This window comes from Stegostoma tigrinum, chromosome 3, assembly GCF_030684315.1.
Source record: "Stegostoma tigrinum isolate sSteTig4 chromosome 3, sSteTig4.hap1, whole genome shotgun sequence".
Classification (NCBI taxonomy): domain Eukaryota; kingdom Metazoa; phylum Chordata; class Chondrichthyes; order Orectolobiformes; family Stegostomatidae; genus Stegostoma; species Stegostoma tigrinum.
Window position 1 is genome coordinate 135,557,652 of NC_081356.1, and position 27,313 is coordinate 135,584,964.

At 48.4% G+C, this 27,313-nt stretch overlaps 1 protein-coding gene across 2 annotated transcripts in view; it reads right to left on the reverse strand.

The window, feature by feature from the left end:
* Positions 1-27,313, reverse strand: part of ttc33 (tetratricopeptide repeat domain 33) — a 97,799-nt gene that overhangs the window by 23,788 nt on the left and 46,698 nt on the right. For both annotated transcript variants that reach the window (XM_048528232.1, XM_059645049.1), the window contains exons 3-4: positions 27,081-27,162; positions 923-1,054 (exon numbers count right to left, since the gene is read on the reverse strand). In XM_048528232.1, the coding sequence (XP_048384189.1) occupies positions 923-1,054; positions 27,081-27,162 (214 nt within the window). The remainder of the gene's footprint in view (positions 1-922; positions 1,055-27,080; positions 27,163-27,313) is intronic.

Here is a 27,313-nt window from a genome sequence, read left to right on the forward strand (position 1 = left end):
AATTTCATTCTGATTTGGTCTGGGATTTGCAGACACCCATTTGCCCTCACTAGTAAAACATACAGTTGCTGTATGCCAAAAACACTACAAGGATTTCTCCCTGGTGCCCTGACTAATACTTACCCAAACCAACATTACAAATAAACAGATTATCTAACCATTACTGAGTTGCTGCTTACGGGATCTTGTCATGTGCCAGTTGGTTGTTCTGATTCCTACATTACAAAATGCATTTCAAAACTTAGCAGCACGGTCGCTCAGTGATTAACACCGCAGCCTCACAGCACCAGGGACCTGGGTTCGATTCCAGCCTCGGGTAACTGTCTGTGCGGAGTTTGCACATTCTCCCCCGTGTCTGCGTGGGTTTCCTCCGGGTGCTCCAGTTTCCACCCACTGTCCAAAGATGTGCAGGCTAGGTGGATTGGCCATGCTAAATTGCCCGTAGTGTTCAGGGGTGTGTGGGTTATAGGGGGATGGGTCTGGGTGGGATGCTCCAAGGGGCGGTGTGGACTTGTTGGGCCGAAGGGCCTGTTTCCACACTGTAGGGAATCTGATCTAAAAATAACTCACTGACAGTGACACTGACTCTGTGATGCATGCCTTTTGTTCTTACCTGTAAAGGGTGAGCTCAGATCTGTGTATTGCCCCTGTGAGGGGGAGCATGAAATTGCCCAGTCCCCACGGTCTCCTCACTAATTGTGTCAGATCTTTTGGTTTAATTCAGAATCCTGGTGTCAAACTGCAATCGGAGTTAACCCTTTTCAGACCCAATCTTACACATTGCCAGCACTCTCTAATCTCATTTACTGAACTTGTCCCACTGCCTCGCCATCTAGGCTTTCAGTCAAATGGAGAAAACAAACTGTACTCAGGGAGAACCAGCCCAGGCACCCTGTCCCTCTATGTGAAGATTGAGACTCACCATGGCTATCTCACCCAGGCTGAGCTGAGCACGGCCCAGTGTCTGCAAGGCTTCCCACCACTGGGGGTCTAAGCGCACAGCCATCTCTGCCGCCTGCACGGCCTGGAAAACCTCGTTAAGGATCATCAGAACCTGGGAGAAGACAACAGCAGAGTCAGTCCACAATCTCAGCAGGAGACACTAACTCCAAATCAGCAGAACTCACAGAGACAAGAGAAACCCAGAGACTGGCCAGACACGTGGAGCTTCTCAGGGGAGAGTAGCTCAGAGCCACCAGATCAACGCCAGGAATTTCAAAGATAAAATTATAAACAGATCATTGGCTTTCAAGGTGACACATCTAGGCAAGCCTTTAGAAATGGCAGATATTTGATGGGGTAAATACATTGGGTATGATTATCACTTCTCTAGAGGGGCATGGAAGGTGGGCAAGTATTTCTACAGGTCAATTCATCCGATCTTGTGACATAGCTAGCACTTCAGCAATTAGTTCTTGCTGAGAAGGTTAGCTGGGAACATGGGAACCCAAAGGGCAACTTTTTTACACAGAGGGTGACACACATATGGAACGATCTGCCAGTGGAAGTGGTTGAGGAGAGTACATTAACAACATTTAAAAGGCATTTGGACAAATACATGGATAAGAATGGTTTAGAAGGATATGGGCCAAGTGCAGAGAAATGGGGTTAGTGTGGGTGGTCATTTTGGTCAGCATGGACCAGCTTGGGCCAAAGGGCCTGTCTCTGTGCTGCAGGACTCTATGAATCTGTAATTGGAGACCATCCTGCAGTGCTTATTAAAAGACCACGTCTGAGGATCATACACAGAGGTTCACACTGGAAGGTGAGAGCTCAGGGAGTGTAAAATTCCAGCTCATATGGGGGAGGGCTGGGTGGCCCAAATTATGGCAAAAGAAAGGGTGGTTGGGAATGAGGGAGGGAGGAAGTAAGGTCCAGGTCATGGAGGAGAAAGAGAATGGGGTATGAATCAGGAACTAGCCATTCAGTGGAGTGAGGCAGCGGATAATGCTCCCACCTCACAGGAAAGAAAGACCGGCATTAATATGGAGACTTTGTTATGGGCCGGATCAAACCCCCTCAAAATATATCAAGGAGATAGTCTGAACCTCAGTGTTTATTTTGTCTAAAGGCAAGTGTAAGGTGCTGTGTTCCAGATGTAATCGGATCGGTCCATCACCAGGTTTTAAGTAAAACACACTTTATTCTTACAACACAGTTGAAATAAAAATGGAAAAGAAGAATTAGCTTAACTTCAACTCTATGGAAATATTTAATAAAGTAATATATTAATTAATTATTAATAATCAACTGTTCCAGTATAGCAGCATCCCACAAACGCACTCTTGGCAAAGACAAATTCAGCAAAATAGATTTTCCTCATGTGCTATTCCCTTTCCAATCCAGGTGAAGAGAACACCGAAAGAAACAAAAACCAAACTGAAAAAACTGTGAATGTTGTAAATCAGGAACAAAAAGCAAAGGGTCACCAGACCCGAAACTTTAACTCTGTTTTTCCCTTCACAGTTGCTGCCAGACCTGCTGACCGAAAGAAACAATCTGGCAGCAGAAAGAGAACACATCTCTCAGTTTCAACAGCCAATCCCAAACCCCAACTGAAAACAAAACTAAAATCCAGGATCTGTGTGAGCCTGACTCCACCCACTCATGCTTCTTTCAATATAACGAAAAACTCAGGGACCTCAAAGCTGTTTACCCACTGCTTCTGAAGCAGACATTCTGCACCACTGTGACAACACCTCTCTACAAGAGAAACAATACAGAATAAGTCTCTCATAGGCCTGAGTTCAAATGATGAGCTGTCCTGATAGAACTGGTAGAGAGGAAATATTCTCAAAGGGGAAGGGTTGAAAATCAGAGGCCACATATTTACCATGATTGTCAAAGAGCCAAAACCATGAAGACAAATTTACTTTATTCAATGATTGGCTGGGATCTGAAACTCATTGTCTAAAATTCTGATGAAGGAAGATGTAATCGTGGCTTTTGTAAAGGGAACTGGAAAAGCATCTGCAGTAGAAATTATTGGCAAGGTGAATGGGGAAGGGAGTTGGGATTGGATCAAGCTGAATTAGTCTCACAGAAAACCAACACGACATGACTGTAACCAATTTATGATCTCAAAACATTCCAAAGTAATTTGCAATCAACAAAGTACTTTGAAAGATAGCCATCATCATAACGTTGGACCTGAGGTAGCCAGCTTCCATATGACAAATGACCACAAATATCTGCTTTCATATAGAAAATTCTGGAAATAGTCAATATATTCGGAGGTATTTACACATGCAGAAACACAGCTACCATTCCAAGTCTATAAATTTTGATTTGAACCAGTTCGGAGGGAGGTCACTGACCTGAATTGTTTGCTCTGCTTCTCTTTGAAGCAATTGCTGTCTAATCTGCTGAGTATTTCTAACATTTTCGGTTCTTATTTCTGATTTAAGCAAATGCAACTCTTGCATACCTGATTTTATCAAATACTAGGGGGCACAAGTTTAAGGTGAGAGGGAGAGATGGCCAGAAAACAAGGCAGACCTAATGGCTCCTTTCAAAATTGTGCCCTAGAATTTTCTGCATGGGACTGAAGGGTCTGATAGGGCCGCAGGTTTATCAGTTCGTTCACAGAACAGCGCCGCCAGCACTCCTTCAGTACACCTCTGATACTGCCCAGACAAAATTACATTGTGAGGTTTCTGGAGTGAAATATGGCCATATGACCACCTGACTTGGCAAGCATTATTCACTCAGCTCTAAATGACACCTGGTTTAACTAAATGAACACAGCAGGCCCAGGAGCATCTCAGGACCACAAAAGCTGATGTTTCGGGCCTAGACCCTTCATCAGAGAGGGGGATGGGGTGAGGGTTCTGGAATAAATAGGGAGGCGGGGGGAGGCGGACCGAAGATGGAGAGAAAAGAAGATAGGTGGAGAGGAGAGTATGGGTGGGGAGGTAGGGAGGGGATAGGTCAGTCCAGGGAAGACGGACAGGTCAAGGAGGTGGGATGAGGTTAGTTGGCAGGAGATGGAGGTGCGACTTGGGGTGGGAAGAAGGGATGGGTGAGAGGAAGAACAGGTTAGGGAGGCAGAGACAGGTTGGACTGGTTTTGGGATGCAGTGGGTAGAGAGGAAGAGCTGGGCTGGTTGTGTGGTGCAGTGGAGGGAGGGGACGAACTGGGCTGGTTTTGGGATGCGGTGGGGGAAGGGGAGATTTTGAAGCTGGTGAAGTCCACATTGATACCATTGGGCTGCAGGGTTCCCAAGCGGAATTGAGTTGCTGTTCCTGCAACCTTCGGGTGGCATCAGTGTGGTACTGCAGGAGGCCCATGATGGACATGTCATCTAAAGAATGGGAGGGGGAGTGGAAATGGTTTGCGACTGGGAGGTGCAGTTGTTTATTGCGAACCAAGCGGAGGTGTTCTGCAAAGCGGTCCCCAAGCCTCCGCTTGGTTTCCCCAATGTAGAGGAAGCCACACCGGGTACAGTGGATGCAGTATACCAATCCGCTCGGTTCGCAATAAACAACTGCACCTCCCAGTCGCAAACCATTTCCACTCCCCCTCCCATTCTTTAGATAACATGTCCATCATGGGCCTCCTGCAGTGCCACAATGATGCCACCCGAAGGTTGCAGGAACAGCAACTCATATTCCGCTTGGGAACCCTGCAGCCCAATGGTATCAATGTGGACTTCACCAGCTTCAAAATCTCCCCTTCCCCCACTGCATCCCTAAACCAGCCCAGTTCGTCCCCTCCCCCCACTGCACCACACAACCAGCCCAGCTCTTCCCCTCCACCCACTGCATCCCAAAACCAGTCCAACCTGTCTCTGCCTCCCTAACCTGTTCTTCCCCTCACCCATCCCTTCCTCCCACCCCAAGCCGCACCTCCATCTCCTACCTACTAACCTCATCCCACCTCCTTGACCTGTCTTGTCTTCCCTGGACTGACCTATCCCCTCCCTACCTCCCCACCTATACTCTCCTCTCCACCTATCTTCTTTTCTCTCCATCTTCGGTCCGCCTCCCCCTCTCTCCCTATTTATTCCAGAACCCTCACCCCATCCCCCTCTCTGATGAAGGGTCTAGGCCCGAAACATCAGCTTTTGTGCTCCTGAGATGCTGCTTGGCCTGCTGTGTTCATCCAGCCTCACATTTCATTATCTTGGATTCTCCAGCATCTGCAGTTCCCATTATCACTGGTTTAACTAAATGCTGTGTTTATGTGTTCCTCACTACCAGGGAGGATATACTCCGGCACATGTGCAGAGAGTGCCAGTGCCTGTGACATGACTGAGAGTGACATCTGGGCAGCTGAAATCAATAAAGTTAGCAAAGAAATCCTAACAGTACTTCATTTGCCACCGAATTGTTTCCCCTCAACCATCACCATTTCTCCTCACAGCCTGCACTCCCTCCTACAGCCCCGTGGCCTTCTGCCATTAGCCTTTTGCCATTGGCCTCTTGCCTCCGTACAGGTGGCAGGGAGCTGAAGGGAGAAAGCAAAGGAATGACAAGGGTAAAAGAGAGCGGGCAGCAGGTGGTAGGGTGTAGGGTCTCGGGAGTTCTAATGATTAAAAAACGTAATGGGTCAAAGCACAATTGTGCAGTGGCCAGAGTCGGAGTCAATTTTTTTATTAATTCGCTTATAGGACGTGGGTGTCGCTGGCTGGTTTATTGCTCTTTTATTGCTCTTCAGAAGGTGGAGGTGAGCTGCATTATTGAACCACTGTAGACCATGTGCTCTCGGTAGACCCGCAATGCCGTTAAGGAGGGAGTTACAGAATTTTGACCCAGCGACACTGAAGGAACAGTGATATATTTCCGGGTCAAGATGATGAATGATTTTGAGGGGAACTTGCAGGGGGCGGTGTTCCCATGTATCTGCTGCCCTTGTCCTTCTGGATGGAAGTGGTCGTGGGTTTGGAAGGTGTTGTCTGAGGATCTCTGGTGGATTTCTGCCGTGCGTCTTGTAGATAGTACACACTGCTGCTACTGAGTGTCGGTGGTGGGGGGAGTGGATCCTTGTGGATGTGGTGCCAATCAAGCGGCTGCTTTGTCCTGGATGGTGTCGAGCTTCTTGAGCGTTGTTGGGGCTGCATCCATCCAGGCAAGTGGGGGGTATCCCATCACACTCCTGACTTGTGTCTTGTAGATGGTGGAGAGGTTTTGGGGAGTCAGGAGATGAGTTATTTGCTGCAGAATGTTGCCTGGATTGGAGTGTATTAGCTATCAGGAAAGGGTGGACAAATGTAGATTATTTTTGCTGGAGCATCAAAGGCTAAGGGGCAATCTGAAACAAAAATAGTAAATCTTCTGTATCCGCGAAATCCTGAATTGTAAATTTGCGTCTTCACGTCAAAAAAGAAGTAACAACAAATTCAACTTCCAAGGACAAAACATGTATATCCAAGATTTTGAACCTATTTTTAACGAGCTCTGCACTCGTAAATTCCACCATTCTCTCAGGGGTTCTCAGCAATGGAACTGTTGCAGATATGGAGGAATGATTGTACATACATTCATGAGGGGCGTGGATAGTCAAAGTTTTTCTCCCAGGGTGGAATTGTCAAATACTAGGCGGCACAGGTTGAAGGTGAGAAGGAGAGAGTTTAAGGGTGATGTGCAAGGCAAGTCATTTTTACAGGCAGGGTGGTAGATTCTTTGAACGCAATGTTGGGGAGGTGGTGCAAGCAGATATGATAAAGTTGAAGAGTTATTTAGACTGAACAAAGTAGGGAGTTGAGGGATATGGAATATGTGCAGACAGATGGGTTTAGTTTGAAACAGCATCATGGTCAGTGCAGTAATGACGGGCCAAAAGGCCTTTCCTGTACTGCACTGTTCTACTCCTATGATTCCTAGCCTTTGGCTTGCTCTTGCCACCTCTGTATTTTAAGAGTTTGTCCAGTTGCTGGTCAATATTGATACTGGAGTAGCTCCCAATCTCATTTTCCTGATGGACAGCAGCAGCAGGAGTTAGATGGTGTTAATTCAACATTGGGGTGGATACAGCTAGATTCTGTCACTCACTTGCCTGTGCTGCGGGAATCAAAAAAATGAAATTTGTCCAGACTTTCTGGCAGCGATGGCCAGATCACTTCATCTAGGAATGACCTCCCTATCTGAGTGCTAGCAGTTGTGCTAGTGCACAATGCAGTGCATTCAGCAACGCAATTACTGACTCTCACTGTTTAAAAAGGTTCCACCTGGATTCAGATCATTCTCGGATCGGGAAGCAGTGTGGGTTGAGGAAGGGTCAGTGGAGGGGAAAAGGATTTGGAATGCAGGTGGAATATTCCCACAATGTGGCACAACTAGATTTTCAAAAGTTACCCAACAAATTTCCGCATGCCAGAGGGTGCAAGCTAACGTCAAAGCTGTGACAATTCAAGATCTTGTTGTGATCACAGTACGGAAACTGGGCATTAACCCCTCCAGTGACAATGGGAACTGCAGATGCTGGAGAATCCAAGATAATGAAGTGTGAGGCTGGATGAACACAGCAGGCCAAGCAGCACCTCAGGAGCACAAAAGCTGATGTTTCGGGCCTAGACCCTTCATCAGAGAGGGGGATGGGGGGAGGGAACTGGAATAAATAGGGAGAGAGGGGGAGGCGGACCGAAGATGGAGAGAAAAGAAGATAGGTGGAGAGGAGAGTATAGGTGGGGAGGTAGGGAGGGGATAGGTCAGTCCAGGGAAGTCGGACAGGTCAAGGAGGTGGGATGAGGTTAGTAGGTAGGAAATGGAGGTGCGGCTTGGGGTGGGAGGAAGGGATGGGTGAGAGGGAGAACAGGTTAGGGAGGCAGAGACAGGCTGGGCTGGTTTTGGGATGCAGTGGGTGGAGGGGAAGAGCTGGGCTGGTTGTGTGGTGCAGTGGGGGGAGGGGACGAACTGGGCTGGTTTTGGGATGCAGTGGGGGAAGGGGAGATTTTGAAGCTGGTGAAGTCCACATTGATACCATTGGGCTGCAGGGTTCCCAAGCGGAATATGAGTTGCTGTTCCTGCAACCTTCGGGTGGCATCATTGCAGGAACAGCAACTCATATTCCGCTTGAGAACCCTGCAGCCCAATGGTATCAATGTGGACTTCACCAGCTTCAAAATCTCCCGTTCCTCCACCGCGTCCCAAAACCAGCCCAGTTCGTCCCCTCCACCCACTGCACCACACAACCAGCCCAGCTCTTCCCCTCCACCCACTGCATCCCAAAACCAGTCCAACCTGTTTCTGCCTCCCTACCCTGTTCTTCCTCTCACCCATCCCTTCCTCCCACCCCAAGCCGCACCTCCATTTCCTACCTACTAACCTCATCCCACCTCCTTGACCTGTCCGTCTTCCCTGGACTGACCTATCCCCTCCCTACCTCCCCACCTATACTCTCCTCTCCACTTATCTTCTTTTCTCTCCATCTTCGGTCCGCCTCCCCCCTCTCCCTATTTATTCCAGAACCCTCACCCCATCCCCCTCTCTGATGAAGGGTCTAGGCCCGAAACGTCAGCATTAGGCCCATTACCTCTAAACCCTTCTCATTCATGTACCCATGCAGATGCCTTTATAATGTTGTAATTGTGCCAGCCTCCACCACTCCCTCTGGCAGCTCATTCCATACACGCACCACCCTCTGCGTGAAAAAGTTAACCCTCAGGTCCCTTTTAAATCTTTCCTCTCTCACCGTAAACCTATGCCCCTCTAGTTTTGGACTCTTGTTGGAGACAGTCTACTCCTATTTAACCTACTTAATTATTTTCAAATTTTAAACTTTAATTGCCTTGCTAAATAGTTTGACAGTTGAAGCTTAGGTTTCTCAAATCTTTGCACCCTATCTCCTCAGAATGGGTGAATCTGTACTGAACACACTGCAAAGCCTCAATATCCTTTGCACACTCAGAACCTTGTCCGTACTGCACCCTAGGTCTAATTAAAGTTTTATATCAGCTTATCACCACCTGCCATGTCAGTCTGGTAGCACTTTCACCCAAATCAGGAAGTTGTGGTTCTAGTTTCAATGCAGAGGCCTGACCACAGAAATGTAGTATGGGGGAGGGGGCGTCGTATCATCCTTCAGGTTTGATACTAACTACTCTCGACATGGACATAAAAAAACTGCTTGGCACTATTGAGACAACCCTGGTAGTTCTGGCGGTGTCCTGGTGAATACTTATCCCTCAATCAGTATTACAGTGACGGGTCGCATGTTCCCTGATCACACAACTGGATAAGGGAAGTCACTGTGCTGTCACATTGCAACTGTGGAGAATCTTCCAAAATACTCCATTGTTTGTAAATCTCATGGGAACATCCTCAAATGGTGAAAGGCACGCTAGCAATGTAAGCCTGTCTTTCTTGACTGGGAACAGAAAGAGCTACATGACTTAGAAAAAACAACCTGCTACAATGATTTCGTCCATTACAACACTCCTGAGCAGACTGTCAAACAGACCAGAAGCTGGATTGTGAAATGTTCCAGGACATCCTGAGGTGGTGAAATGCTGCTTGGAAGTGCAAGTTGTTTGCAGTGAGGTAATAACTGCTGAGCTGTATTCTGAGCAGTCTTCATACTCCTGCATTGGAGCATCCCATTCAACACTTCCACTTCTGCTTCTAACCTACTTGTTTACTTCCTTTCAGTCACAGAAGCGTATGGTTCGGCTATTCAACACGTCCAGCTTTCATACAGGATCATGGCTGATCTGGCTATGACCTCAAATCCTCATTCCCTATCTGGTGCCAAGCAGTTTGACTCCCTTGTTAGTCAACAATCTATCTAACTGTGCGTTAAAAATATTCAAAGATCCCTCTTTCACAGCTCCCTGCTGAATAGATTCTGAAATGGGCATCTCTTATTTTTGAACAGTGACCTCTATTTCTCGTCTCTTCCACAAGGGGAAACATCAAACATCCAGGCACAGTCAATGTAGTGGTACACGCTGGAAAATATAAACTTATATAAAATATGGAGTTTGGCTGAACTGTGGCAATGAAACTGACAATGGACGTATATAAATTTTACATACATAGAACGTAGAACAGGCCCTTCGGCCCACTATGTCTGTGCTGACCATGATGCCATTCTAAGCTAATCCCATCTGCCTGCCCATGGTCCATATCCCTCTATTTCCTGCCTGTTCACGTGTCTGTTTAAATGCCTCTGAAATATTGCTATTATATCTGCTTCTACGACTTCTCCTGGCATCGTGTTCCAGGCACTCACCATCCTGTGTAAAAGAACTTGCCTCACAAATCTCTTTTAAACTTCCCCCTACTCATCTTAAACCCTTGCCCCCGCATATTTGACATGCCCACCCTGGGAAAATGACTCCACCCATCTAGCCTATCCATGTCTCTCATAATTTTACATACTTTGAGAACAGTCCAAGTTTATCCAGTCTCTCGTTACAGCTAATACATTCCAATCCAGGCAGCATCCTGGTAAAACTCTTCTGCATCCTCTCCAAAGCCTCCACATCCTTCCTATGGTATGGTGACCAGAAGTGCGCACAGTACACCAAATGTGGGCTTACTGAAGTCTTATACAGCTGCAATATGACTTGCCAACTTTTACACTCAATACCCCAATAAATGAAAGCAAGCATAGAAATTAAGAACATAAGAAACAGGAGCAGGGGCTGGCCACCTGGCCCTTCGAGCCTGCTCTGCCATTCAATAAGACCATGGCTGATCTTTTCATGGCCTCAGTTCCACTCACCCACACTCTGAGCATAACCCTTAATTCCTCCACTGTTCAAAAAATTATCTTTAAAAGCATTCGATTAGGAAGCCTCTAATACATTACTGGTCAGGGAATTCCATCTACAAGTTTGTTGATGACACTACCGTAGTGGGATGGATGTCTAAGAACAACAGGTCAAACTACAGAAGGGAGATAGAAGGACGTGGTGCAATGAGAACAACGTCTCGCTCAATGTCAGCAAAACTAAAGAACATATCAATGACTTCAGAAAGAAAGGAGGAGAATACACCCCCATCTACATAAATGGAGCTGAGGTTGAGGCAGTGAAGAGCATCAAGTTCCTCAGAGTGACAATAACTGACAATCTGTCCCCGATTTCCCACGTAGATGCAACAGTGAAGAAGTTACAACAACACCTCTCCTTCCTCAGGCAGCTCAGGAAATTTGCCAAGTCCATAAGGACCCTCACCACCTTCTACAGATGCCCCGTTGAAAACATACTGTCTGGGTGTATAACGGCCTGGAACGGCAACCGCTCTGCCCAGGAGCGTGAGAAACTACAGAAGATGGTGTGCACATCCCGGACCATCATAGGAGCCAACCTTCCATCCATGGGCTCCATTTACACGGCTCACTGCCACAGAAAGGCGGCCAACATTATCAAAGACCCATCGCACCCCGGTAATGATCTCCCACAGCCTCTTCCATCAGGCTGAAGGCACAGAATCCTGAACAGACACACCAGCAGGTTCAGGAACAGTCTCTTCCCGGCTGATATCAGACTGATGAGTGGACATCAACCTCAAATAATGTAACCTGCAACGTAACCTATACGTCTCTGTCTTTATGATCTGTACATCCTTTGTTTGCTGTGGTCTGCCAGTACCGCTCGCAAAGCTTTTCACTGTACTTCGGTACACATGACCATAAATCAATCAATCAATCTCCACCGATTCACAACCCTTCGGCTGAAGAAGTTCCTCCTCAATTCAGTCACAAATCTGGTCCCTCTAATTTTGAGGCTGTGCTCCCTAATTCTAGTTTCACCTGCCAGTGGCAACGACCCCCTGCTTTTATCTTATCTATCCCATTCATAATTTTATATGTTTCTACAAGATCCCACCTCATTCTTCTAAATTCTAATGAGTATAGTCCCAGCCTACTCAATCTTTCCTCATAAGCCAACACTCTCAACACTGAAATCAACCTCTTAAACCTCCTCTGCACGTCCTTCTGTGCCAGTACATCCTTTCTCAAGTAAGGAGGCCAAAACTGTACACAGTAATCCAGGAGTGGCCTCACCAGCTTCCTGTACAGCTGTAACATAACCTCAGGTCAAAGAGGCGGGGGTGGAGCCAGTAAAGGTGAGTGTAGGTGGGGAGTTAGGGAGGGAATGTCCATCAACCATGATTAAATGGCAGGGTGGACTCAATGGGCCGAATGGCCTTACTTCCACTCCTATGTCTTATGGTCTTATGGATAGGTCAGTCCAGGGAGGACTTTGTTTGTCCAATGTAGTGTTTGTCACAGTTCTTGCAAGGTATTTTGTAAACGACGTTCGTTTTGCTTGCTATCTGTATAGGGTCTTTTAAGTTCATTAGCTGATACAGATACAAGAACTGTGACAAACAGGCAGAAAGCTAGCCACCAGGACACATGAACATCAACTGGCCACAAAAAGACATGACCCACTATCACTAGTATCCTTACATACAGATGAGGAAGGACACCACTTTGATTGGGACCACACATCCATCCTAGGCCAAGCCAAACAGAGACACACACGAGAATTCCTAGAAGCATGGCATTCCAACCAGAACTCCAACAACAAACACATTGATTTGGAGCCCATCTACCACCCTCTGAGAAAAAGAACAGGAAATGACATCACCAACGCAGGAAATGACATCACCGACCCAAAGAAACCTAAACAGATAAATAGAAAGCGGGACATAACACCAGCGCTTCACCGGAGGCTCACTGATGATGTTACCTAGAATGGTGACGAAACGTCTGAAAACGAACCTTCCAGCTCAGCGAGCAAACTCACATCCAGAACCGGAATTAATGGGTATCGGGGGGCAAACTCTCTGGTGGTCAGACGCATACCTAGCACATAGGAAGATAGTTGTGGTTATTGGAGGTCGAATCCAAGATACATCTGCAGGAATTCCTCAGGATAGTGTCCAAAGCCCAAATATCTTCAGCTGCTCTGTCAATGACCTTCCCTCCATCATAACATCAGAAGTGGGGATGTTTGCCAGTGACTGCACAATGTTTAGTACCATTCGCAACTCCTCAGATACTAAAGAAGTCCATGTTCAAACGCAACAAGATCTGCACAATATCCAGGCTTGGGCTGACAACTGACAAGTGACAAGTGACATTCGCGCCACACAAATGCCAGGCAATGGCCACCTCTAATAAGAGACAATCAAACTACCACCGCTAGACATTCAATGTTGTTACCATCACCGAATCCCCCACTATCAACTATCATCCTGGGGGTTATCTGTGACCAGAAACTCAACTTTAAGATCTAGACAGTCTTTCTTTCTTTTTGGCTCTGTTTCTTTTGTTTCTGCTGTTGTTTTTAATCTCTTTTTTAAACTATTGTTATTTTTAAAATTATGGATTTGTAACCAAGATGGAGCCAGTGAATGGCGACTTTGTACAATTCTCACTGTGTTCCTATATTTGTGTACACATGGCAGTGAAATCTAATTCTAATTCTAAGTTCTAACTTCTAACTGGACTCATCTTACAAGAGCAGGTCAGAGGCTAGGAACACTGCAGCTAGTAACAGAGCTCCTGACTCCCCCATGCCCATTCATTATTACTGAGGGACATCAGGAGTGTGGTGGAATACTCCCATTGCCTGGATGGATGCAGCTCTAACAATACTCAAGAAGCTTTGCAGCACATCCATAAATATCTACTTCCTCTACCACTAACACTCAGTAGTAGCAGTGTGTACGATCTACAAGAAGTGCTGCAGAAATGGATTAGGTGAAGTGAATACAGCTACGGGGTAGAAACAGGTTTTAATGAAGCTGCAGCAAAGTTCAGCTCAGGGCCAAATTTATGTGAAAGGTGTCACACAGTCTGGTTCAGTCTCAAACAGTCAGCAGCGAGAGCTGTAACGTTGGTGACCAGGGAAGGAGTTTATTGGGGGGGGGGGGGGGGGAGGTGCTGAAAGTAATGGCATCAGTCTTACAATGTTTAATTGGAGGATGTTTCTGTTCAGTCCGTACTGGAACTCAAGCCAGTAGTCTGCTCCAGAAGAACAGCTCACTGCAACATGCAAACAGAATAACTGTAGACCATTCAGGCCATCAAACCTGCCCCATCTTAGAATACAACCGTGGCTGATCCTTTATCGCAATACCATACTCCCATTCCCTCACCACATACATGATGCTTATGAAATCAAAAAACTTATCTCTTTCATGAATATATTTAATGACTTGGCCTCCAAAGTCTTTTGAGATAATGAATTCCACAGACTCACCATTCTCTAGATGAACAAATTCCTCCTCATCTCAGTCATAAATGGCCTACACTATATCCTGACAGTTCGTTACTGACATTGCAGGATGTTGGGGGGACATGCTGCAAACATTGAGCCAGACAGCTTCCATACACATGCTGGCCCTACCACAAAACAGTTGGCATTAACCTCCAAGTCTGCCACTGACTGAATATACTTTCTGGGCATTGCTAGTAACTGGCTCCAGAGTGATCGGGGCAACCCAGTTAGACAGCTAGATTGAGAGTTGGAGCTTAGCTCTGAGTCAGATATTGCTTCTTTTGGAAACATTACAAGAACGAGGCATCTGAAAAAACACTTAGTGATTTTCCAGTAACTGTTTTTATTAAAATAATGATTAGTGAGTGGGTTTTCTTTTCTTGTAATTCTTCAACAATTCAGTACTCCCTCAATACTGACCCTCTGACATTGTGACACTCCCTGTCCACTGACCGTTCAACAGTGTCCCCTCCCTCAGGACTGACTCTCTGACAGCACGGCACTCCCTCAGGACTGGCCCTCTGACAGTGCAGCGCTCCCTCAGCACTGACCCTCCGACAGTGCCTGCTCCCTCAGCACTGACCCGCCGACAGTGCCCGCTCCGTCAGCACTGACTCTCCCACGGTGCGGCACTCCGTCAGCACTGACCCTCCGACAGTGCAGCACTCCCTCAACACTGACCCTCCGACAGTGCGGTGCTCCCTCAGCACTGATTCTCCGACTGTGCGGCACTCCCTCAGCAATGACCCTCCGACAGTGCCCGCTCCATCAGCACTGACGCTCCGACAGTGCCTGCTCCGTCAGCACTGACCCTCCGACAGTGCCCGCTCCGTCAGCACTGGCCCTCCGACAGTGCCCGCTCCGTCAGCACTGGCCCTCCGACAGTGCGGCGCTCCCTCAGCACTGACTCTCCGACAGTGCGGCACTCCCTCAGCACTGACCCTCCGACAGTGCAGCACTCCCTCAACACTGACCCTCCAACAGTGCGGTGCTCCCTCAGCATTGATTCTCCGACAGTGCGGCACTCCCTCAGTATTGTCCCTCTGACAGTGTGGCACTCCCTCAGCACTGACCCTCCGACAGTGCGGCACTCCCTCAGCACTGACACTACAACAGTGCAGCACTTCCTCAGCAGTAACCCTCTGAAAGTACAATATTCCCTCACTGAGATGCACTGTCGGAGGGTCAGTGCTGAGGGAATACCCCACAGTCACAGGGTCAGTACTGAGGGAGTGCCGCGCTGTCAGAGGGTCAGCATTGACGGAGTGCCGCACTGTCAGAGGGACAATACTGAGGGAGCGCCGCACTGTCAGAGGGACAATACTGAGGGAGTGCCGCACTGTCAGAGAGTCAGTGCTGAGGGAGCACTGCACTGTCAGAGGGACAATACTGAGGGAGTGTCACACTGTCAGAGGGACAATATTAAGGAAGTGCCTCACTGAGAGAGGGACACTGCAAAGAGAGTGCCGCTCTGTCGGAGGGTCAGCGCTGAGGGAGTACGGTACAGTCAGAGGCGTCAGTGCTGAGGGGGTGCTGCATTGTCAGAGTGTCAGTACTGAGGGAGTACGGTACTGTCGGAGGTTCAGTGCTGAAGGAGCACTGCACTGTCGGAGGGTCAGTACTGAGGGAGTGCCACACTGTCAAGAGGGCCGCACTGTCGGAGGGACAGTGCTGAGGGAGTGCCACCCTGATGGAGGGTCAGTGCTGAGGGAGCGCCGCACTGTCGGAGGGTCAGTGCTGTCAGTGCTGAGGGAGTGCCGCACTGTCGGAGGGTCAGTGCTGAGGGAGCGCCGCACTGTCGGAGGGACAATATTAAGAGAGTGCCGCACTGTGGAAGGATCAGTGCTGAGGGAGTGCCGCTCTGTTGGAGGGTCAGGGCTCAGGGCTCAGGGAGCGCCGCACTGTCGGAGGGTCAGTGCTGAGGGAGCGCCGCACTGTCGGAGGGACAATATTAAGAGAGTGCCGCACTGTGGAAGGATCAGTGCTGAGGGAGTGCCGCACTGTCGGAGGGTCAGTGCTGAGGGAGCGCCGCACTGTCGGAGGGTCAGTGCTGTCAGTGCTGAGGGAGTGCCGCACTGTCGGAGGGACAATATTAAGAGAGTGCCGCACTGTGGAAGGATCAGTGCTGAGGGAGTGCCGCTCTGTTGGAGGGACAATATTAAGAGAGTGCCACACTGTGGAAGGGTCAGTGCTGAGGGAGCGCCGCACTGTCGGAGGGTCAGTGCTGTCAGTGCTGAGGGAGTGCCGCACTGTCGGAGGGACAATATTAAGAGAGTGCCGCACTGTGGAAGGGTCAGTGCTGAGGGAGCGCCGCACTGTCGGAGGGACAATATTAAGAGAGTGCCACACTGATGGAGGGTCAGTGCTGAGGGAGCGCCGCACTGTCGGAGGGTCAGTGCTGTCAGTGCTGAGGGAGTGCCGCACTGTCGGAGGGACAATATTAAGAGAGTGCCGCACTGTGGAAGGATCAGTGCTGAGGGAGTGCCGCTCTCTTGGAGGGTCAGGGCTCAGGGCTCAGGGAGCGCCGCACTGTCAGAGTGTCAGTGCTGAGGGAGGGTACAGTGTTGAAGGGTCAGTGCTGAGGGATCGCCGCACTGTTGGAGGGTTAGTGCTGAGGGAGTGCCGCACTGTCGGAGGGTCAATGCTGAGGGAGTGCCGCACTGTCGGAGGGTCAGTGCTAAGGGAGTGCCGCACTGTCGGAGGGTCAGTGCTAAGGGAGTGCCGCACTGTCGGAGGGTCAGTGCTGAGGGAGTGCCGCACTGTCGGAGGGTCAGCGCTGAGGGAGTGCGGCACTGACGGAGGGTCAGTGCTGAGGGAGCGCCGCACTGACGGAGGGTCAGTGCTGAGGGAGCGCCGCGCTGTCGGAGGGACAGTGCTGAAGGAGTGCCGCACTGTCGGAGGGTCAGTGCTGAGGGAGCGCCGCACTGTCGGAGGGTCAGTGCTGAGGGAGCGCCGCACTGTCGGAGGGTCAGTGCTGAGGGAGCGGGCACTGTCGGAGGGTCAGTGCTGAGGGAGGGCCGCACTGTCGGAGGGTCAGTGCTGAGGGAGTGCCGCACTGTCGGAGGGTCAGTGCTGAGGGAGCGCCGCACTGTCGGAGGGTCAGTGCTGAGGGAGCGCCGCACTGTCGGAGGGACAATATTGAGGAGCGCCGCGCGGTCAGAGGGACAATACTGAGGGAGTGCCACACTGTCAGAGGGACACTGCTAAGAGAGTGCCGCACTGTCGGAGGGTCAGTGCTGAGGGAGCGCCGCTCTGTCAGAGGGTCAGTGCTGAGGGAGTGCTGCACTGTCGGAGGGTCAGTGCTGAGGGAGCGCCGCACTGTCAGAGGGTTAGTGCTGAGGGAGTGCTGCACTATTGGAGATCAGTGCTGAGGGAGCGCCGCACTGTTGGAGGGTCAGTGCTGAGGGAGTGCCGCACTGTCAGAGGGTCAGTGCTGAGGGAGCGCCGCACTGTCGGAGGGTTAGTGCTGAGGGAGCACCGCACTGTCAGAGGGACAATATTAAGAGACTGCCGCACTGTGGAAGGGTCAGTGCTGAGGGAGCGCCGCACTGTCGGAGGGTCAGTGCTGAGGGAGCGCCGCACTGTCGGAGGGTTAGTGCTGAGGGAGTGCTGCACTATTGGAGATCAGTGCTGAGGGAGTGCCGCACTGTTGGAGGGTCAGTGCTGAGGGAGTGCCGCACTGTCGGAGGGTTAGTGCTGAGGGAGCACCGCACTGTCAGAGGGACAATATTAAGAGACTGCCGCACGGTGGAAGGGTCAGTGCTGAGGGAGTGCCGCACTGTTGGAGGGTCAGTGCTGAGGGAGTGCCGCACTGTCGGAGGGTCAGTGCTGAGGGAGCGCCGCACTGTCGGAGGGTTAGTGCTGAGGGAGCACCGCACTGTCAGAGGGACAATATTAAGAGACTGCCGCACGGTGGAAGGGTCAGTGCTGAGGGAGTGCCGCACTGACAGAGGGTCAGTGCTGAGGGAGCGCCGCACTGACAGAGGGTCAGTGCTGAGGGAGTGGGCACTGTCAGGAGGTACAGAACTGAGGAAGTGCTGCATTGTCAGAGGGTTTTTTCCCCGAGGAAGTGCTGCACTGTTGAAGAGTGCATACCGAAGCAGTGTTGCTGTGTCAGAGGGTTAGCATTTATGGAGCTCTGAGATGTTGAAAGTTCAGCACTGAGGGAGTGCTGCACTGTCAAAGGCTTGGTACAGGCAGAATACCATACTGTTGGAAGCAATGCCTTTCAGAAGATATATTTCTCGAGTTTGTTTGTCTCCTCATTTGAGAGTTTAAATTTCCATTGAAATATATGTTGCCCATTGCACTGTTCCCTGGGAGTTATTCATCAACTGTAAAGAGAAATCCATTTTACTGACTCCTTGTCCCTTGGTTTTAGTTTACTGCTTCAAGATTAGGGGCTTCTCAAGCACATCCACAGTGCATGTGGCATCTCTGATTAAAATTCTGACAGTGTGCTGACAATTGGCCGGATATATCAGGCCCCATGCCTGAAGCTGTTCACTATAAAGGACATTGGAATGTCTGCAATCTCCAAGAGATCCAGGGACATGATTGTGCTCTGCTACAAGTGACACATCAACATTGGAAAGGTTTACACCACAGGAGAAGCTGACTCAGTACATTACAGAGCATCGTACCTAGTCCCAAATCACATGCACCTTCATCCATTCATTGGAATGTCAGCACTGCATGTGTTAGTCACAAGAGTAAAGGTCCCTCTGCACTGTTCTTGTCAAATACTCCCATGTAAAGTACAGCACAGGATTCAATACAGACTAAAAGCTCCCTCAATACCATTTCACCAAACACTCCCAGGGCAGGCACAGCACAGGGCTAGATACAGAGTAAGGCTCCCTCTACACCGTCCCCCATCAAACACTCCCAGGGCAGGCACAGCACAGGGCTAGATACAGAGTAAAGCTCCCTCTATACTGTCCCCCATCAAACACTCCCAGGACACGGACAGCACTGGGTAGATACAGAGTAAAGCTCTCTCTACACCAACCCCATCAAACACTCCCAGGGCAGGGCCAGATGTAATTAATACAAAGTAAAGCTTCATCTACACTGTCCCCATTAAACATTCCTTAGTTTGGGAGAGCAAAGGATTAAACACAGAGAAAAGCTTCTTCTACACTGTCCCCACCAAACACTCTCAGAACAGGGACAAGGTTAGATACAGAGCAGATATAGACCTGCAACCCACGAGTCAGGAGAAGGCACTCAGTCCTTGCCACTCTTTGGCATCCAAATTGAATCCTTCCCAAGATAAAACCTAAGGTGCCACTAAATAAAATGAAGAACTGCAGATGCTAGAGATCTGAAACCAGGAATTAACAAGGGATACAGAAACAGGACTAGCAATTCTCACAGAAGGTTCATTATCCTCGAAGCGTTTGAAATGTTTCTTTTCACAAATGCTTCCAGGCATGCTGAGTTTCTCCAGCAATTTCTGCTTTTGTTTCAATGATTTAGAACATAGAACATAGAACATTACAGCACAGTACAGGCCCTTCAGCCCTCGATGTTGTGCCGACCTGTCATACCGATCTCAAGCCCATCTAACCTACACTATTCCATATGCTTGTCCAATGATGACTTAAATGTACCTAAAGTTGGCAAATCTATTACTGTTGCAGGCAAAGCGTTCCATTCCCTTACTACTCTCTGAGTAAAGAAACTACCTCTGACATCTCTTCTCCAGCTCTTTGTTTCTCAGTACTGAATAAAAACCACAATTTGTCTCTGTCAATGCCAGTGGATTACCTTATATACACTTAATCCCATTATAAATTCCTGCTAACCCCAACACAACATCAATATGTTGCCTCGCTCACTGCCACCTGACAACTCTCTATTCTTTCCACTAATCCATCAATCTTGCTGAAAACAAATGCGTTGCCAAAACTTTTTGTCTTAAACTTGTCAAGACAAATCCAAGAATGTCAAACGTTTTAGCCTCACAATAATTTATAATGCAGGATAAAAGAGTGCCAATTGTTTACCAAGTCAGCTCTGATTGGATGAGATGTTGCCATAGAGAAAGCAACAAGGAACTATAGGTTGTCCAAGTTCCCAAGGAGGAATTGAAAAATGATGTAAGATATGATCATATTTCTTTTGTTTGTACAGCTTTCCTAAACTCATGAACCTACTACAGAAAGCGAAGGATTGTGGCCTTTCATACCTTAGCTCTGTTTTCTCAGTCTGAATTAATAATTCCTAACTTTGTACCCTCTAATTTTTGCTAATGATTTCTTGTGTTGAACCTCTACTAATTCCATCTGAATATGCACACAGATATTCAACTACTGAACTTTACAAAACTACCCTGCAAGATTAGCCAGACATGGTCAAAAACAAAGTTGTTGGAAAAGCTCAACAGTTCTGGCAGCATCTGTGGAAGTGAAAATAGAGTTAACGTTTCGGGTCCGGTGCCCCTTCCTCAGAACAGTTCTGCAGAACAATTATGCCCCCTCACTACTGACCCTTTAACGAAGAGGAACAGATGTTTTATATTGATGTCTCTCACTCTTGCACACCTCTATCAGATTCTCCCCTCAGGCTTCTTAGCTCCAAAGCAGACAACCCAGGCTTATCCAGCCTCTCTTCATAGAAAAAATTCTTTATCCCAAGAAACATCCTCTTGAATCACCTCTGCATCCCAGTGTAATCACATCCTTCTGATAGTACACTGACCAGATCTGCACGCAGTAAAGGGAAACGGTGCATAATGGTATTGCGGAAACTGATGGAATTTAACTACAATTACAGAAAAAAAATGGAAGCGAAAACTAATTGCCCATTTAAATGGCTGAGGAGGTCAGTCATTTCATGGACAATTAGGAATACAGGTATCTCTCCTATAATGCAATAGTTGCATTCTTGTGTGACCTCACACTATAGAAAATCACGTAATAGGGAAATTGCAGTGGAAAATCATTGTACCTGTACAGCAGAAAGTTCACGTTATCCAAACAGAGTCCACGACTCATCAATTGTGTTGCAGCCAATTTATGTTAACGAAACATGCACTATAGTAGAATTACCTACAGGTAAAAATACATGGGTATGGTCATCAACAGAGAGGGAGCGTGCAGTGCCCCTGGAGTGGGGCGTGCAGTGCCCGCGGACAGGGAGCGTGCAGTGCCCCTGGAGTGGGGCGTGCAGTGCCCGCGGACAGGGAGCCTGGGGTGCCCGCGGAGAGGGAGCATGCAGTGCCCGCGGAGAGGGAGCGTGCGGTGCCCACTGGCAGAATAGACTGGTGGCACGCAGAACTGGGCTGCATCATCACTGCAGGGATGGTACTCTAAGTTAATTTTGACACATTTCCATTGTAAGTTTCCAATGACCTTTTCACTTTTTCTTAGTACTGTCTAAACTGTTATTGTTCATTAAAAAGGGCAAAATATGGGAGATCAGTGATGAATGCATTCCAATTATCAAATCTAGAGGTATCATGAACACGAGAGAGGATTGTAGCAGGTGGCAAACTGGGATATGGCTGAAGCCCAGTGATATCACATAGGTAAATAAAGACAGTCTCAGTATTACGATGAGGATGAAATTTGGAAGCTCAACTTCAGGATCAAATGTGACACTAAGGCTGTGAACACATTGGCTTAATGAGTTTTGAGAAGATTTGTAGCTCAGGTTGAAGTTCTGGAGGTGAGTTTGCTCACAGTGTCACCATTCTAGGTAACATCATCAGTGAGCCTCCGACGAAGTGCTGGTGTTATGTCCCGCTTTCTATTTATCTGGTTAGGTTTCCTTGGGTTGGTGATGTCATTTCCTGTGTTGGTGACATCACCAACCCAAGGAAACCTAACCAGATAAATAGAAAGCGGGACATAATACCAGTGCTTCATCGGAGGCTCACTGATGATGTTACCTAGAATGGTGACGAAACGTCTGAAAACTAACCTTCCAGCTCAGCGAGCAAACTCACATCCAGAACATTGGCTTAATCTCAGAGGCTGGCAGGGAGATGGATGTTGACAGTAGCTGAAGAACCTAGGCATCACACTTCCTGGCCTAATGATATTTCAAAGCTCCATATAATCAAACCTCTGGTATAACGTTGTCACCACTGGAACGTGATGGCTTTATGCACAGTGAATTAATAAATTAATAGATGGCCATTTGATAGTACAGAACCAGAGTATTGCAGAAATATCTGGTACTCGGAAGAGAGAATGTAGAACATAGAACAGTACGGCATAAGATCAGGCTCTTCAGCCCACCATGTCTGTGCCGAACAAGATTCTATTCTAAACTAATCCCATCTGTCTCATAAAGTTCCATATCTCTTGATTCTCTGCCTGTTCATGGGTGTGAGATTATCAGTATATCTAAATGCCTCTTAAACATTGCTATCGTAACTGCTTCTACCACCTCCCCCAGGCAGCTGTCACAGGCACCTACCACTCTCTGTGTGGAAAAACCTCCATTATACTTTAAACTCAGGCCCCCTAGTATTGACATTCCCACCCTGGGAAATAGACTTTGACTATTCGCCCTATCCATGACTTTCATAATTTTCTACACTTCTTATCAGGTCACCCCTCAGGCTCTGACGCTCTAGCAAAAACAATCCAAGTTTGTCCAACCTCTCCTTATGGCTCATAAACTCCAATCCAAGTAACCACCTGGTAAACCTCTTCAACACCCTCCTCATCCTTCCTAGAGTGTGGCAACCAGAACGGCACATAATAGCCAGATCTGGCTGAACTAAAGTCTTCTACAGCTGTAACATGACTTGCCAACATTTATACTCAATGCCCCAACCAATGGAGGCAAACCTGCCATACGCCCTCTTTACCACCTTATCCACTTGTGCTGCCACTTCCAGGGAGCTATGGGCTTGTACTCCGAGATCCCTCTGTGTGTCAATGCTCCGAAGGGCACTGCCATTTACTATATACTTTCTTCTTGCATTTGACCTCCCAAGATGCATCCCCTCACACTTGCCCACATCAAACTCCATCTGCCATTTCTCTGCCCAATTTTCCAACTGGTCTATATCCTGCTGTATCCTTTGACAACTTTCCTCACTATCCATAACTCCACCAATTTTCATTTCATCTGCAAACTTGCGAATCAGACCAATAACATTTTTCATCCAAATCATTTATATATATTATGAACAAGCGGTCCCAGCACTGATCCTTGTGGAACACCACTGGTCAGAAAAACACCCCTCCACGACGACCCTCTGTCTTCTATGACCAAGCCATTTCTGCATCCAGCTTACTGACTCACTGTGGAGCTCATGTGACTTAAACTTCCGGACCATCCTGCCATGAGGGTCTTGTTAAATGTTTCAGTAAAGCCCACACGGACCACATTGATGCCCTGCCCACATTGATCAACTTTGTCACTTCCTCTAAAAATTCAATCAACTTTGTGAGGCAAGACCTCCCCTTCATAAAGCCACGCTAACTATCCCCAATAAATTCACTGTTCTCCAAATAAGAATAAATCCTGTCCCTAAAAAGCTTCTCCAATAATTTCCCTGTTACTGATGTAAGGCTCATTGGCCTGTAATTTCCTGGATTATCCCTGCTGCCCTTCTTAATCAATGGAACAACAATGGCTATTCTCCAGTCTTCTGGGACCTGTCCCGTGGCTAAAGGGGATGCAAAGATCTCTGTCAAGGACCCAGCAATCTCCTCCCTTAAATGCTGGAGACAGGATTGTGAAATTTACAGACAATACTAAAACTGGTAGGTAGTTTACAGTGATAAGGGTAATTGTCAGGATGATATCAACTACTTCTGGAAGACAGAGCCAGTGACACTGCAACAGTCCCTCGATACTGTACAAAGGGGTGTCGGCTTTTGAGGTTCCCCAGTCTCTGAAGTAGAACTTCAACTTGCAACCTCCAACTTCAAGCAGAGAGTGTTGGTTGAGTTGGTCGAAAAGAAGCAAACATTATTCAACTTGCAGAAGAATGGTAATATGTATTGGCAGACGGCAGAGAATACAAGCAAACACACAGTAGCCATGAGGATATTGAGAGATGTAGAGGAAGTGAAAGACCTTGAAGTGAATGGCCATAGATTCCTGAAGATGGCAGGTCAGGTAGATAAAGTGGTAAAGTAAGTACATGGGATACTTTCTTTCATTCGGTGAGGCACTGAATACAACAGCAGGGATGTAAAGCTTGAACTAAAGAAGGTGCTGGTTAGTTCACACCTTACGTTTTCTGTACTGTTCTGGTCACCAACTGCAGAAAGGTGGTGAGGGTGAGCTGCCTTCTTGAACCGCTGCAGTCCATGTGCTGTGGGTTGACCCACAATGCCCTTAGGGTGAGAATTCCAGAATTTTGACCCAGTGACAATGAAGGAACAATATATTCCAGGTCAGGATGGTGAGTGGTTTGGACGGGACCTTGTAGGGGGTGGTGTTCCCATGTATCTGCTGCCCTTGTCCTTCTGGGTGCAAGTGTTTTGGGTTCGGAAGGTGCTGTCTGAGGAGATTTGGTGAATTTGCAAGGTCTGGAAAATTCCAGTTCTGTGGAAAGACTGTATGGGCTAGGGTGTTTTTTACCTTAGAATATAGAAGGCTTAGAAGTGGTTTAATTGAGGAGTACAGAATAGTGAGAAACTTGTTTCGAGTGGCCAGGGAAGGCCTGTTTCCCCCAACAGAGAGGTCAGTTACCAGAGCCTACAGATTTAAGCTGATTAGAGAAGGATTAGTGAGGATACGAGGAAAATCCCCTTCCCCCCAAGGGCAGTGGGTGTCTGGATCTCGCTGCCCAATTTGCTGGTGGAGGCAGAATCCCTCTACTCATTTAAAAGGAACCCAATTCCTCCGCCTCCGCCGCATCTGCTCCCACGATAAGACATTCCACTCCCGCACATCCCAGATGTCCAAGTTCTTTAAGGACCGCAACTTCCCCCCCACGGTGATTGAGAACGCCCTTGACCGCGTCTCCCGCATTTCCCGCGACACATCCCTCACACCCCGCCCCCGCCACAACCGCCCCAAGAGGATCCCCCTCGTTCTCACACACCACCCTACCAACCTCCGGATACAACGCATTATCCTCCGACACTTCCGCCATTTACAATCCGACCCCACCACCCAAGACATTTTTCCATCCCCACCCCTGTCTGCTTTCCGGAGAGACCACTCTCTCCGTGACTCCCTTGTTCGCTCCACACTGCCCTCCAACCCCACCACACCCGGCACCTTCCCCTGCAACCGCAGGAAATGCTACACTTGTCCCCACACCTCCTCCCTCACCCCCATCCCAGGCCCCAAGATGACATTCCACATTAAGCAGAGGTTCACCTGCACATCTGCCAATGTGGTATACTGCATCCACTGTACCCGGTGCGGCTTTCTCTACATTGGGGAAACCAAGCGGAGGCTTGGGGACCGCTTTGCAGAACACCTCCGCACAGTTCGCAACAAACAACTGCACCTCCCAGTCGCAAACCATTTCCACTCCCCCTCCCATTCTCTTGATGACATGTCCATCATGGGCCTCCTGCACTGCCACAATGATGCCACCCGAAGGTTGCAGGAACAGCAACTCATATTCCGCCTGGGAACCCTGCAGCCATATGGTATCAATGTGGACTTCACCAGTTTCAAAATCTCCCCTTCCCCCACTGCATCCCCAAACCAGCCCAGTTCATCCCCTCCCCCCACTGCACCACACAACCAGCCCAGCTCTTCCCCCCCACCCACTGCATCCCAAAACCAGTCCAACCTGTCTCTGCCTCCCTAACCGGTTCTTCCTCTCACCCATCCCTTCCTCCCACCCCAAGCCGCACCCCCAGCTACCTACTAACCTCATCCCACCTCCTTGACCTGTCCGTCTTCCCTGGACTGACCTATCCCCTCCCTACCTCCCCACCCACACCTTCTCCACCTATCTTCTTTACTCTCCATCTTCGGTCCGCCTCCCCCTCTCTCCCTATTTATTCCAGTTCCCTCCCCCCATCCCCCTCTCTGATGAAGGGTCTAGGCCCGAAACGTCAGCTTTTGTGCTCCTGAGATGCTGCTTGGCCTGCTGTGTTCATCCAGCCTCACATTTTATTATCTTAAAAGGAACCTGGATCTGCTCCTGAAGCACTGGAACCTGCAAGGATACAGACCAGGAGCTGGGCAGTGGGATTAGAATGGATGGATAGTTTATTCGGCTGGCATGGACATGGTGGGCTGAATGGCATCTTTCTGTGCTGTAACTTTTCGATGGTTTTATGAAAAAAGAAATTTTATACTTAGAGAATGCTGAGAAACTGGTACTTGACAAACTCTAATCAAACAGTATCAAATATTGTTCCCCTTTACGCTGGTATTTTCTTCCAACTGCCGAGTGCAAGACAGAAAGCTTCAACAAACAGTGTGTTTCTTCAGCAATACTCAAATAAACAATCTGTTTTAGTGCTGCTAGCTGAGATTTACATATTCACTAGGACACCAGGAAGGGCTCCTCTGCTGTTCTTCAAAGTAGCACAGTTAGATTCTATACAACAACCTGAGGGGACAGACCAGACCTCAGGATAACATCTCTTCTGGAAGACAGAGCCAGTGACACCGCAACAGTTCCTAGATACTGCACAAAGGGGTGTCGGCTTTTGAGGTTCCCCAGTCTCTGGAGCAGAACTTCAACTTGCAACCTCCAACTTCAAGCTGAGAGTGTTGGCCACTGAGCCAGAGTAGACAGCCAGCAATCAACGTAAGCAGTATTAGGGGACAATGAGATAACATAGAGTGAGAAAGCATTGGATGGATAAGTGATCAATCAAATTGAGGCAGTATTGTTGGGTCTCTGACACCTGCTTGCTCGTAGGCACTGCATGACCACATTAAGCTGACACTGAAGCAAAAGCAAAATTGATAAGTGAGCGAGTTAAAGCTGATACACTGGCAATAGTACCTGTGCTTTCATCTCGTAGAGTGCGGCACTGTCTGGAGTCAGTTGAATAGCTTCATCCCACCGACCGATTGCCTCCCAGTACCTGTGACAAAGAGAGAAATCTCACCTTTATCACTCATCTGCCAGGCTTTGCACAGGAAGAAGACAACCTGCACAAACCACATGAGCTTATTATGGAGCTCCCTACAGGGCCGGAAAAGATAGGATTCTAAAGGAGTTTGCTGAGTGAGTGA